Source organism: Sciurus carolinensis, chromosome 3 (assembly GCF_902686445.1).
Source record: "Sciurus carolinensis chromosome 3, mSciCar1.2, whole genome shotgun sequence".
NCBI lineage: Eukaryota > Metazoa > Chordata > Mammalia > Rodentia > Sciuridae > Sciurus > Sciurus carolinensis.
The window spans coordinates 112,213,152-112,227,233 of record NC_062215.1 but is presented as its reverse complement, the minus strand read 5'-3'; the positions used below and the strand labels follow the sequence as shown (position 1 = coordinate 112,227,233).

At 33.0% G+C, this 14,082-nt stretch overlaps 1 protein-coding gene across 5 annotated transcripts in view; it reads right to left on the bottom strand.

Moving 5' to 3' along the window:
- Slc4a10 (solute carrier family 4 member 10) overlaps positions 1-14,082 on the bottom strand; it is a 132,507-nt gene that overhangs the window by 104,938 nt on the left and 13,487 nt on the right. For 4 of the 5 annotated variants that reach the window (XM_047543946.1, XM_047543948.1, XM_047543947.1 and 1 more), the window contains exon 3: positions 4,660-4,820. In XM_047543946.1, coding sequence (XP_047399902.1) covers positions 4,660-4,690 — 31 coding nt within the window. In that variant the 5' untranslated portion in view covers positions 4,691-4,820. Of the gene's footprint in view, positions 1-4,659; positions 4,821-14,082 lie in introns of those variants that run through there. The other variant, XM_047543945.1, reaches the window with a different exon arrangement.

The window sequence follows — 14,082 nt, the reverse complement described above, 5'->3', positions numbered from 1 at the left end:
AAACTTCAATGGTTTCAGGTTTGAGCACTACAAAGACTCGTAGGTTGCTAGCTTCATAGTTTCTCAGCAATAAGGTCTTTATTTCAAGACCTTACATAAGAGAAAGTAAAGAGCGGCAAGAATGAAGGAAAGAAGGACTGTGTAGAGGGAAAAGAGGGGTGGGAGGGGTGGGGGGAGGGGAAAAATAAAATAAACATCATTACCCTATGTAAATGTAAAAAAATTAAAAAAAAAAAAGAAATCAAAAAAAAATATTTATCTGCTCATTAGTTACACAAAATACACAATAAACTCCTCTGCATCAAATAACCCATTAAAGAAAAGTTAATCTTGTTTTTGAATATAACTTATACTAGGGTGAGATTTAAGTACCCAAAGGGAATCTGATTCAATAATCACTTACATTGTTCTCTTCACCACTATAATATATATCAGAATTAACTTGAAAAATAGGAAAGAATAATGGACCATAATGGCTTTGGGCCCAGAGTCAAGTCCTGCAATCTCAGCAGGCTATGATGTCTAAATGATAGTCTCGCCTGCCAAAGCACAATGCCAGGATCTTGATAAAAGAAGAAGCAGGAAGAAAAAGAATAAATAGGTCACACTATTCTACTGTTAAGCAGGTACCAAAAAACTATAAGCATTTATGTAAAAAGTCCTCAGAAAAAGAAAAAGTATTTCTCCTCCTGATAATCAGGTAATTCTTTATCATCATCAGTCCATCCTGACTACCAAATGCTCCTAGAGATCATAAGATTGTGCAAATCCTATATAAACCTATGCCTTTTTCAAGATTTTCATATAAATACTTTGAAAAACCACTGTCTTAACTTTAAAACCAAATAGAATACTTACTTTCCAGACAAAGGTGTTTTATAATATAAATGTGTTTAAAAGTACATGGTTAGTCCTATATCCCCAAGTCTGCAGATTATATTCAGTGAAACTAACTGTGGGAAAGATTCTAAACAACAGTAGCTACTTCAATGAGTTGAGAGCTATGATTGATCATTTGTTCATGGCACTAACTTTAGTTTGATTCTAATTTCTCCCTAACTTTCATTGACAGAATCAGGGTAAAGTATTCACACTAAAAAGAGAATATTTTCATTTTTAATCTTTATAAAGCTGAACTTCAAGGAGATTAACATAGACCATAAAATTGCCTATAATGTATGTGAATATAATGAGGAAGCATTTTCAATAAAATCAGTCTCCACATCAGAATAAATCACAGTAAGAAAATATGTCTGGAGAATTTTGGATTTGAAAAGGTTAAGTAATATTGTGAAGGTTGAAGTTTAGATTTATTGAGTTCTCTGAAACATTGGAAATAGATACATTTTAAATTAATTTTATCCAAGAGAAAATCCAACTTTAATTATACCAGAAATTCTTGACAGACCTGCCAGATACAAATGGGATTTTCTGCTCCTAATTCTACTAAAATCTCTTAAGGAATTATCTAAGTCTGTCAAAAATATCATAACGCTGATATAAAAATCCTTGATCGTTCCAAAACAATATCTAGGGCATGTTTCTCTACTAGGAAATGTGTGGAAAACAGTACTTCAGAGCCTGTGCATTCACAAAGTATTAGGGCCTAGAGTCCTTGAAGATAAACTTTAAGTTCTAACTTTTGAAAAGTGAAACTAGTGACTAATATATATCCCTAGTTTATAACTGCCAAACAAATGGAAAAATAATGATAGGAAAAGGGGGAAAAAAACAGTTCTTATTGTTAATAATTATGATCACAGTTTATTATAAATAGAACAAAACAAAATCTATGATTATAGGTTGATCAAAAGAAATTATTTCCATCTCTGCAAATGTCAGTATATCACTTGCCATTTGTTTTTAAAATGGAGCAAATTATCTCATTCCTACTTGAGAAGGTTGTTGTGATAACAAAATACAATAATGGATATGAAAGTTCTTTGCCAAGTTAGAAATCCTAAAAAGGTAAAGCCAGACTTATATATCACATACTTAGTAACACAGCTCAATTGTCATAGCATGAAAACAGTGGCAAGTGATTACAAGCTATGGGGAGATAATAGTGAGATTTTATTGAGGGCAGAAATAAATACCTTTTAGTTAAATAGAGTCAAATTATACTTACTAGATGAGAAGGAATTTCTCATTAAGAATTAAAAAGGAATCTAAGGTAAAATGACCAAAACAAACATTTGTAATAGTATTTCCTACGTGATGTTAGTTCTAAACTACTGATGTATCCTGAGCAGAGTTTTACAAGGTGCTCTGCACTGAAAGTGGGACGTTCAAGTTGGGCTACTTCAGAGTCAGAAAGACACTAATTAGAAAGGCAGAAAGAATACTAAAAAAAAAAGCTATTTTAGGGTATCGAGCTTCCATTGAACTACTTTCATTGTAAGAATAGACTTAGAGAATGCAATTTGCTTGAAAAAGCTAGATTTAACACAGCTAATCTTCACATATTCTACAGAACTAGCTTGGAGAAGGAGGCCAGTGTAGGGAAAAGAAACATAATTTTAGACAGTAAAATTGAACTAAGCCGATGAAATGAGCAACAGAGCTTTAGTCAAATTACTGGGAAAAGATTTTCCGATAAGAATAACTTCCTGAAAAAAGCATTAGAAATTACACGCTTAAAGAAATTTAAAGCCTAGGGGCTGGGGATGTGGCTCAGTGATAGAGCGCTTATCTTGCAAGTGTGAGGCACTGGGTTTGATCCTCAGTACCACATAAAAATAAATAAATAAATAAAGATATTGTATCCATCTACAACTAAAAATTATTTTAAAAAAAGAAATTTAAAGCTTGGTAAAGATATATGAACTGTATGTTCTGAGGCTAATTTTGACAGGTTGAGGAATTTGACAACTTCATTAATAAAGACAATGCAGAACTTATTTGGATTAATCAGTTTCAAAGATAATGTCAACAGTAAGTAAAGCAGAAGAAATAAACTCCTTAAGGCAAAATCTTTAACCTTTAGATGATTAGTTTCTATATTTATGAAATAAGGATAATGATAATACTAAACTACAAGTTTGTTATGAGTATCTCAAGGATTATACACAAAGTTGAGAGATTCCTAAGAATCAAAGTTTAGGAAAAACCAGTCATTTTAAAATACAGAAATGTTTATTGAATATCAGCAAGACCTAAAATATTAAACTAAGAAATTGAGGGGGATAGCTACTGTTCCTACATTCTTAGAAGGTTTGCACATTTCTAAGTTGACCATTTTAAATCTTGATTTAGTGCCAACTACCAGTATAGCTTGCGTTTTTCCAAAAATCATACTCTTTCACTTAATACAGTCTTTTAGACTCTAACTATGCATTTTAAAGGGTAACTTTTTTATAAGTAGTATATGAAACTTCGGGAGGAAAGCTTATCTTTCCTGGTTTGAGGTGGTTTTGTGTGTAATGTATGCATGCCTATCACCACAAAAGACCCAAATCAATAATTCATAAAGTGGCTAAACCGCCATTAAAACGCAGGCAACATTTATTTCAAGACAACTTTTTCTTCAGACAGCAGTTTAATATAAGAGAAGGAACATTGGGCTTAAAATCAGAGGCCTTCTGATGGATCTGGGCCATGGAAATTTTAGTTTCCATTTTCTCATTGAAAACTGGGCATGATTCCTACTTTATGGGCTGTTCTAGAAATTAAATTGGATACCTCATTTTTCTAATATGATGATTAAATATAAATATACTTTTCTCTTATTTGTGATTTTTTTTAAAACCACACACATAGTTTTGGGGGTTCTTCCCCATCTCTGCAGTATAATTAAGGTATTGAAGTCTCCTTTAAATCTTTCTACCTCATAAATAAATCCCACATAAAAATACTTTTATTTTTTTTCCAAAGTAGGAATTTTTAAAAGCCTGACTTGTTCTTCTCTTATTTTTAAAACCCTCATTAATCATTCCATCTATACTCTTTCAAAACTGATTTCTGTATTTTTTATATTGTTTTGTTTTTGTTACAGTATGTCTTCCAGATTTACAAAAAAGGAGATCTTTGTTCTTTGACTCTATTTCCATAAAAGTGATGTATTTAACAAATACAACTACTCATGCCATAAAGTCATAATAAGATTCCAGTAAAAATTATTCATCCCAGGGAATAGACAGTGTTAAATTATGAAGCATGGTTGCATTACTTGGTTTTCTCTAGAATGCAAAAGCTTTAATTTGATTTAAAATAAATGGCTATATATTTCTGTGCCCATTCTAAGCCAATATTTTTCCTAATTACTGAAATTTTTCATATGGTTATTTCATGTATTGAAATATTGAAAAATCACTCTACCTATGAAGTTTTTTTCCTTCAATTTTCTAATGGTGTCAGTCTAAATACAAGTGATGAAAAAAAAAATACTAAATGGGGATCAGTACATCTAGGTTCTTGCTCTAGAGTCATCACTAACAATCTAGACCATATTTCTCTGAGATTCAATTTTTTTTTTTTTTTTTTACCTCAAATGAAGGGGTAAAAGATGACTTGTAAGGCCCCAGACACTAATCATGAGAATTTGTTTGCCAAAGTTCACGCAAGTATGGAATTATACATACAGGTATAAAAAGGAAAAGAGAATAATAATAATCAGCTGAATCCGTAGAAACAGAATAGACAAAGGAGAAAAAGATATACCTGCAATTTCCTCTAAAGTGTTGGCATGCATGTCCAGCAACACAGTTCCATTCAGAATGCAACTTCTCAGCTCAAACAAGCTGTGCAATGAAAGGGTCGCCACGTAGGGTTTGCTCCACCTTTCCCCTCCATCTTCCACATCTTCTTCAAACTTCAACCACCTGTTCAAATAAATGTGCTTATCAGCACACTGAATTTTATATTGTAGATGAATGACCCTTTTTTACAATAATATAAGTTAGAAATAGAAAGATGTTCATGTTGCTTCTTAGTTTCATGGGTTTGAGAAGTAGGTCAAATCTCATCCAAGTTAGTCATTCAAGTTTCATTAAAAAGAATTTATTTTGTAATCAACGGATTATTAAAAACAAAGGAAGCTCTTGTTACTTTTGTTAATTTTTCGAGCTCTGAAGAACCAGTGGTCACCATGAATCTGATACAGGGCTAATAAAGAGAGCATACTTCTTCATGTAAAGATAATGGTAATTGAATAAGAAAATGAAAGAATATAATATTTAGTTTAGTGGAAGGACTTAAGCCTAAATATTTTAGCACTTGATAAATATTTTAGCACTTATTCACATTCAAAATTTAGGGAGGCTAGTATAATTTGTTGCCTATTCTGTAGGAAAAGTTTTTATTAGTCTTGTTTGAGTGAAAACCATTGCCATTCACTTCCTAGGCTCTGAACATGTGAGAACTGAGCTAGAACCCAGTCCCTGAGTGTTCCTCCAGGGATGCAGAAGAAGAAAACTGTGATGCTTCGATGCCAAATGAGACACTACTTCCTTCTTCCTTCTTAGAGTGAAACAAATAGTATTACCTGGGAATGGTTTGTAAGCAAGATCAATAGAACAAATAAAGAGAAACCAATGATTTTACTACTCTGGTAGCAGCCGCTCAATGCTTTATCATCTTGCCCTGTAATCTAATAGTTGACCAGTTTAATTCCTTTCTAATGAACCCTAGCCTAAACTGCTTTTCCCTTGATCTCCCACCATTTCCTTCATTCCAGCTGTCCTTAGTCATATGGGCTTTATATCCTCTCTTCATGTAATACCACAGAAGTTCTATATATAATAATTATATTGCTGTTTTATGTAATCCAATGACCCAATTACACAGATGACAAATGTGTGGTAGTAACTAGACAGGGAATCAAATGGATCATCTAAAAGTAACTAAACAATGAGTTTCTCAGAATGATTATTAGTGTGCAGAATAGCAAGAAAGATCAATGAGTTCTGAAAAAGAAAGAAAGAAGCCTAGCTAGCTATGTATCTGTGCCTGGTGGTTTTCAGAGATTTAAAAAAAAAAAAAGGCAGGAAGCAAAGTTTGCAGACAGGGAGGAAGAGCTATGCCTGTAGAGGACACATTGAGGTTGAAAAAAACTGACATTTCAGCCCCAAGTCACTGAAAGTTATCTCTTCCAGGCTGCCAATTTTATAGATGTTTGTGTCTACACAGTTAGGAGTTTTTCATGTTAGTGATTCTTAAAGCTTTTTAGCCCTTAACAGAGCCACAATACCTCACCTCACACAAGATGTGAAGACTGTTACAACATTGTTTGTGAACTGTAACTGGTTCTCCTTTTTACCTGGTAAAGAGTGGAATGTCACTACCTGGCTCCTTTTTAACTGGGTGACTGCATGTCACTGTGACTAGTGACAGTGAAAATGAGTTCTGGTCAATGAGTTTAGAGCAGAAATTACGTGTGCCTATTCCATACTGGAGTATTTTATTGCTGAGACCCTCTGAGCTCTCTTTTACCCGGGCATGAAAACAATGTTTGAGATGGAGGTTTCTCTATCAGCTGGGGTCTCTAAGTAACTACAATGAACAGATGAACCTCCACTGATCCCATGGTGCACATGTACAATGAGCCATTGGGAAAAAAAAAAAAAAACAACTTTCATTGTTTAAAACCATGGAGATTGCAGAATATTTTATAGCATAATTCAAATTATCTCAGTTGATATAGATCACCATTTTAGCTACTCGTGGGAGAATAAAAATCTTAATTAGAATTATTGGTAAGAGTGAATATGATTTTAATAAAAATAATAGATTAGTATCCATAAGTATTAGTAAATTATTAGTAAATTAGTAAGGCCATGGTCACATTATGAATTTCAGTATCACAAAGGATCAACCTCTTAAGGGACAATTTGAGGCAGAATTGTGTTGTAGAAAGTTTCTAGGACTAGTTGAGAATAAAAACAATTTAGGTTTGTCCAAACTCCACAGTCAAACCACCATGTGACCAAGGGAAAGTCTTTCAATTTCTCTGGGATACAATTTTCTTATCTGAATAAAGATGAGATAAATTCAGCATATTAAATTACTTGCCCAAGATCACCCAAACAGTGACCTTGTTGAACCAGGATTCAACTCCAAGTTGTTTTTAATTTTGTTTTCCCCAGTCTGTGCACATATCACACCACAAAGCAATTGCCTGGGTTGAATGTTTTATGGTTCTTTTCAGCTTAAAGATCTTATATTAATGCCTATAGTAAAAACTGATTTAACAATTTTCATCCATGTCTGACACCAAACTCAAGTTGAAAAATGTTCCTGTTTTCTCCCTTTCTTTTTACATTGACTATTTGTTTTCTTTATTGCCTACTGTACTAGAAAAAAAAATAGATGATTTTTCCTTCATAAAACTCAAATATTCTAGTCAGTGGAATGGACTATAATGAAATGTTCCAAAAAAAAATGACACCAAAGGAGGAGCAACTTTTATTAAATCTTCCATCACCTCATATATTACTGACATGATGTGATTTTCAGACAAAAAGAGCAAAAGAGAGACTACATAGCAGTACTTAGGCTAGTGCTATTTTGATTGAAGAATCATGTTGGATTTAAAATCTAGTTTCTAATTTGTTGGGTGGCAAAGAAGACTCAGGGTTATGAAAGAATGTGAATAGTGTTTGAGGGGAAATAGATATGTTTTCCCTATGGGAATATGGCATTGTTTATTATTTCTGGAGTTATAGTACTTTCTACCATCCACATATTAAAAAATTGCTTCTAAAATTTTGTCTTTAAAATTTTTACTCAAGTGGACACTCTGAAAAAAGTGTTTGTATATTACCCTAAACTAAAAATCATATTGTTTCTTAATTACTTAATTACAACTGTATAAACTGACCCATACAATAATTTTGTTTGTATGTTCTAATAACATTTTATTTTAAAAATATTCATTTGCCTCTTGATTCATATAAAATGGTCTAGCCTTTTCTTAAAAGAAATTTTTAGTTAAATCTTACTTCTAAATAATAGTGAAAATAATTAAATAAGGAACCAAGCATCTACATCATTCCATCTTGGTTCTTTTGAAAGTAAAAAATTTAATTTTAAGAACCTTGATAGGAAGGAATGTAGTCTCTGGAAGTTCCATGCAGTTTGGTAGTTAAAATTACCAAATAAGTTACATGCATGGATGGTTTGATGTACCCATAGGTTTTATGAGTATTATAGAAGACAGAAGGTGCTTTCCAAAAAAGGAACCCACAAGTAACAAATATCAAGTTACTAAAGATACTAAACATTCCAAGATTCAGTGATTAATGCCAACTCCAGAATGATGCCAAAAGTTTTAAGAGACATTTAAACAAAACTTTTTAAAGAGACTAGACTAAAAAATAATATATATGCCACATAAGAATATCTCTCTTTTCTGTTTTTTTTTTTTTTTTTAAATCTGATAAACTGGTCTGGAACATACTAGGTCTATTTCAAGATTTTTAGTCCCTGAATATACTGAGTTGCAAGATTTCTGATTGCAGTTAATGACCTAAAGTGCTACAATTTGTTCCAGTTTTCAAATAAACTCTGCTGACATTTGTTTGAATAGCAAACCAAAGCAAATAAGAGTCTCAGAGCATGAATGTGATGTGATGGATGATGCAAAAAATAAAAAGTTGAAGGCCAAATACATGACATTTTCTACATAGGATGGGAGAGGATTTAAACCCTGAGCAGATTATTTTTAATTTCTTCCAGTATGTCTAGATCTGTTTTCATCCAGTGTGATTAGCACACTGAAGTCTCTTTCTGCTAACATTAAATAAGTGTTTCATGAATTCTTTGACCATTAAGTTGATGATAATCTGCTGTACAATACTTGAATTAAAAATATATAAAAGAAAATTCTTTTTCCAGTTAGAAATAGATGCTTTCTAGAGACATTAACTCTTCTGTGTATTCTATCACCACTAACTCAGTTCACCTTTTCTAGGAATTTTTATTCTCTGATTCTATCCATACAGAAAGAAGTTCCTAGATCATCTAAAATTATGGCTTTGGAGGAAGTAAAACATCCTTTCTTAGGAGAGTTAGGGCACATGGCAGGTAGGAAATATGGTTAGGGTAGGGCTAGAGAATAACATATAATCACAGAATACCTATAGCACTGTTAACGGGAAGTGAAACATATGTAAGTCCAATGTTGACAGACATTCACTGTTCTTACCCCACATGATCTTCACATTTCACATGCTGCTGAAAATTTCAGATAACTTGAACATTTACTGAATTTTGAATATCAAATGCCTTTGCTGAATCAATAAACCTGTTTTTGATGTAATAACCCTTTCCCACACTACCTTCTATGTATCAAAGACCTACATGTACCCCCTGCCTGCCTCTTCCGAGCTCATCTGTGAGAAGCATTTTTAAAGGGCAACCACAGAGAGTCGAACATGTTGTCTCCATCACTGTACAGCTGTGGTGGTTTTACTCACTTTTCTATTAATAACATTATATACTATTTATATGCATGACATTGTAATTGTGTTGATTTCATTAGCCTCTGCATATGTTTCTTTTAGAGTTCTAAAAAGTGAACAGCTGGTTTTCACAACATTTATTAAATAATTATGATTCAAAAATTAAGCTTCAAAATCTAAAACTTTGCTTAAGTTTCACTTGGCAATGGCAGTGGGCATGAATTATTCAAGATGTGATATGACAGGTGCAGTGTGCTGATAAAATATCATTTTTATTTCCACTATTAGGGTAGACAATTATTAAGCCCACCTGGGATATCAACTAAAAGAAAGACGTGCTCCAGATAAATGCTAATGATTTATTAGAATGAAACTGCATTTGAAAAATCAGATGAATTCATAAATTAACCCAAATTAGTTTTTTTAAAAGAACAAAATTACTTATGCCACTTTAAAACCACTAAATTTCTAAGTCCTCAATAAATATATTCTGTTTTTCCCTAAAGTGTTGTATCTCAGCCAAAATTCATCTACCCTACTCTTCAATGTCTGTTACTATTTTGACTGCTCATCAGCTGTCTCTCTGAACCTCAAACAGCTGTACCGCTAAACTTCCAAAAGCATGGCTACAAACATAGGTCTTTCTTAATATCATTAAAGAATGCAAATAATTAACTTTGCTCTTTAGATAAGCAGCAATACATTGTGGTGGTTTAGGATAAACATGTTCTTCAAGTTAATCCTTTAGAAAATGATAAAACCCTACTTGCTCAACTGTGACAGTGAAAAGCTAGATTCTAGTATTGCTTCTACCCCCTACCAGCTTTATGAGGGTGGGAAAGCTACAGGAAATTTTCTGGTTTAAAGGAATGAGTCACCATCTGACCTGGAAGGAGAAAAATCACCAACCGTTCCAAGAATAAGGGAGTTACTAATGTCAAAACATATTCCAATCTTACTCCTCAGTTTGAGGATGAGATTAAAGAATAGAAGAACTTCCAAAAAGTAAGTCTAAGCAATAGTTTCAAGGGACTCCAAGTAACTAGAGTTGTCTGGTCATCATAACCACCACTGTGGAGCACTGTCCATATCTAGCAGAATCAGATTTGGAGAGGCCTGACTGTTCCAGATAGCCTAAAAAGTAAGTGACCCTGAGTGGGAGTGGCTTACTGTCTGATTGATATGCTAGTTCCCTAAACAAATGGCTTCCTAACTTCACCCATCCTGGTAATCACATAAGAAGCCCCTCCCAGTCTTGGCCCCCTTTACCTGTGTGACTATAAATAAAGGAGAGGTGGGCTACTCCATCTTGTTAGAGGCCAGATCTGGTATGACCCAATCGGTCACGCCCCCTCCCATTTGAAAAGAGTATTGGCTCTTGTGTGTTTATTGATTAGATAAGTTTATTGGTAATTAATTGACTTATTGCCTGCATGCTTCTTCCAGCAGTTAACTCCTCCCATGTGGATGAGGGAGATGGCTTAAAGGACTTCTTCCTTTAAGTCATCAGGGATCACCTGTTTCCTATAACCAGTGAAGTACAGATGCTCCCAACCTTAAATAGGAGGTGGGCATCTTCACTTCCTTATCAATAACATTAATCATGAAGAAGCAAAGGTTATATCACTTAATTGTGGAAAAGATTAGTATACATTGCTTTCCTGTCATCAAAATATAAAGATGAGCATATTTATTGTGTAATTTAAAGCTCCTTTGTAGTTATTTTTTTTTATATCATCGGGTAAAAATAAGGTGGAAAGTTCTTAATCTTTGAATTGACAAGGTTAAATAAAAACTATTTTAAACTTAGTTATGTTTTTAAAATATTACAATAAAAAGTATAAGTAAAATTGATTAATTTATGTGAAATTTTTCATTAACAGAGGTAATAACTGAATAACATACCACCAATTTAAAGTAGTCAAAAAGGTAAATAAAATGATGAATGATTTGACACAAAAAGGTGTAAAAAGAATGAATAGTAAGTTCACAAAAAAAAATAAAAACATGAAAAGGTATTGAACCCCTCTAACAATTAAAGAAAACCAATTAAAACAATGAGATTCATGTTTCATATATGAAATGGGAAAAAATTAAACAGTTTGATGACTTAGCCTAGCAAGGATTTGGGGAAATAAGTCATTCTCATACACTGTTGGTGGAGGTATAAATTCTTAAAACATTTTATGATGACAATTTTGCAATATCTAGCACACTAAACATGTCTGCTTTCTTGATACATAAAATTCCAAAGTCACAAATTTACCCTATATAAGTATCTACAAGATATATGTGTAAATGAACATTATAGCAATTCTTATGGGGAAAAAAACTCAGTCTACATGTCTATCATGATAGGTTAAATAAAGTTTATCCATATAACTAAATGTAGTCATTTAAAAAAGTGTATGTCTATGTTGCTGATTCAGAAAGTATTATAAATATTTAAGTAAGTGAGAAAATAAGGTATGAACACCATGCATTATGTAATCCCTATTGTAAAAATTGAAAAAGGGTGTACATTAGCATGTAGATTTTGGGAATTAAAAGTTTTTTGGGAAGATTCACAATACTGTTGTATTGCCTTCAAAGACAAGTACTGTGCATATGGGTAGAGGGATAATTTGGGTTTTCTACTATCCTATACTTTTTGATTTCAAATATTGGCAGTTATTAACCTTTTTTATAAATGTTAACAGGGATGAACTAGACGATAGCCATTTTGATTTTCTTCTATTTAGTATTTTTTTTTTAAGTACAAGAGATCTGTAAAGGTCACTCAAAATATATCAAACTAAAATTATCTGGGTCATTATTATTCATAATATTCATTATCATGATCAAATGAGTAATTCCATACTGATGCAATATTGAAAAGGCAATAATTAAATAAAACTACAAGTTTGACATGATTCAACAGAGTTCTATATCTTTCAGAAAGCTATTGCAATACTAGGTCTACTAACAAGAGAAAAAGTAATTAATAATTAGAGCTGTCTGGCCATGGGAAGGATAGCCCAACAAAACAGGAAAGCCTGAACCAATAACTCTCACCATGTTACATCTGCCTCCTATACCTGCTCCTCTGCTCTTCTGCCTAGCTAACTTCAAGAGTGCCCTGAGGAATAACCTACCCCAGGGAAGTTATCCAGCTCCCCTTTCCTTCAGCCTTGTGGTTCAGATACTTGCTATGCATGTCATCAAGTGGCAGCTCGTTAGAACAGCAGGGCCAGAGACTCTAAGCCCAAAACCTACTAAATCTACATTTTAAACAAGATGTCAGATGATTTGTACTTACATAAAAATTAGGGAAGCAGTGGGTAAAAGACAACCTTAGCTGTGCCCACAGTTCCTTTTTTTTTTTTAAATTTCTTACAGACTGCAATTTGATTCATTGTACACAAATGGGGTACATCGTTTCATTTCTATGGTTGTACACGATGTGGATTCATACCATTGGTGTAATCATACATGTATATAGGGTAGTGATGTCTGTCTCATTCCATTATTTTTCATACCCCCCTCCCTCTCATTTCCTTCTACATAATCTAAATTTCCTCCTTTCTTCTCTCACTCCCCACCCCCCACTTCCCACTACATACCATCTCCCACTTATCAGGGAAAACATTTGGCCTTTGGTTTTTTGGGATTGGCTTATTTCATTTAGCATGATATTCTCCAATTCCATCTATTTATTTGCAAATGCCATAATATTATTCTTCTTTATGGCTGAATAATATTCCATTGTGTGTATATATATATATATATATATATATATATATATATATACACCACAGTTTCTTTATCCATTCATCTGTTGAAGGGCATCTAGGTTGGTTCCTCAATCTAGCTATTGTGAATTGAGCTGCTATAAACATTGATGTGGCTGCATTACTGTAGTAAAATCATTTTAAGTTCTTTTTTTTTTTTTTTCTTGGCAAAGGATACAATCAATAATGTGAAAAGAGCCTACAGAGTGGGAGAAAATCTTTTCCACATGCACTTCAGATAGAGCACTTATCTCCAAAATTTATAAAGAACTTACAAAACTTTACACCCAATCAATAAATGGGCCAAGGAACTGGACAGACATTTTACAGAAGACATACAAAGCGATTAATAAATAAATGAAAAAGTGTTCAACATCTCTAGTAATTAGAGAAATGCAAATTAAAACAACTCTAAGATTTCATCTTACCCCAGTTAGAATGGCTATTATCAAGAACACAAACAATAATAGATGTTGGCATGGATGTGGGGGAAAAAGGCACACTTTTACATTACTGGTGGAGTTGCAAATTGGTGCAGACACTCTGGAAAGTAGTGCGGAGAATCCTCAGAAAACTTGGAACAAACCCACCTTTTGACCCAGTTATCCCATTCCTCGGCTTATACCCACAGATTGTTTGTACACCTGTATCAGGGCATTCATTTTACAGACTTTACAATTTTTGTTGACTTAAGTTAGACCATAAAATTGTTAAGGGAAAGATCTAAGTTTGGTGTAGTTGTTCTATAGCCATTACACCTAGCATTATAATGGATACTCCATAATCATTAAAGCAAGAATGAATGAAAAGCAAGTAAAAAATTTAATTCATTACTTTTTATAGTAATTCATCAATTATTTGGCAGCATACAAATAGGAATTATAAATGATAGAAAAACTATTTTGATAAAACAC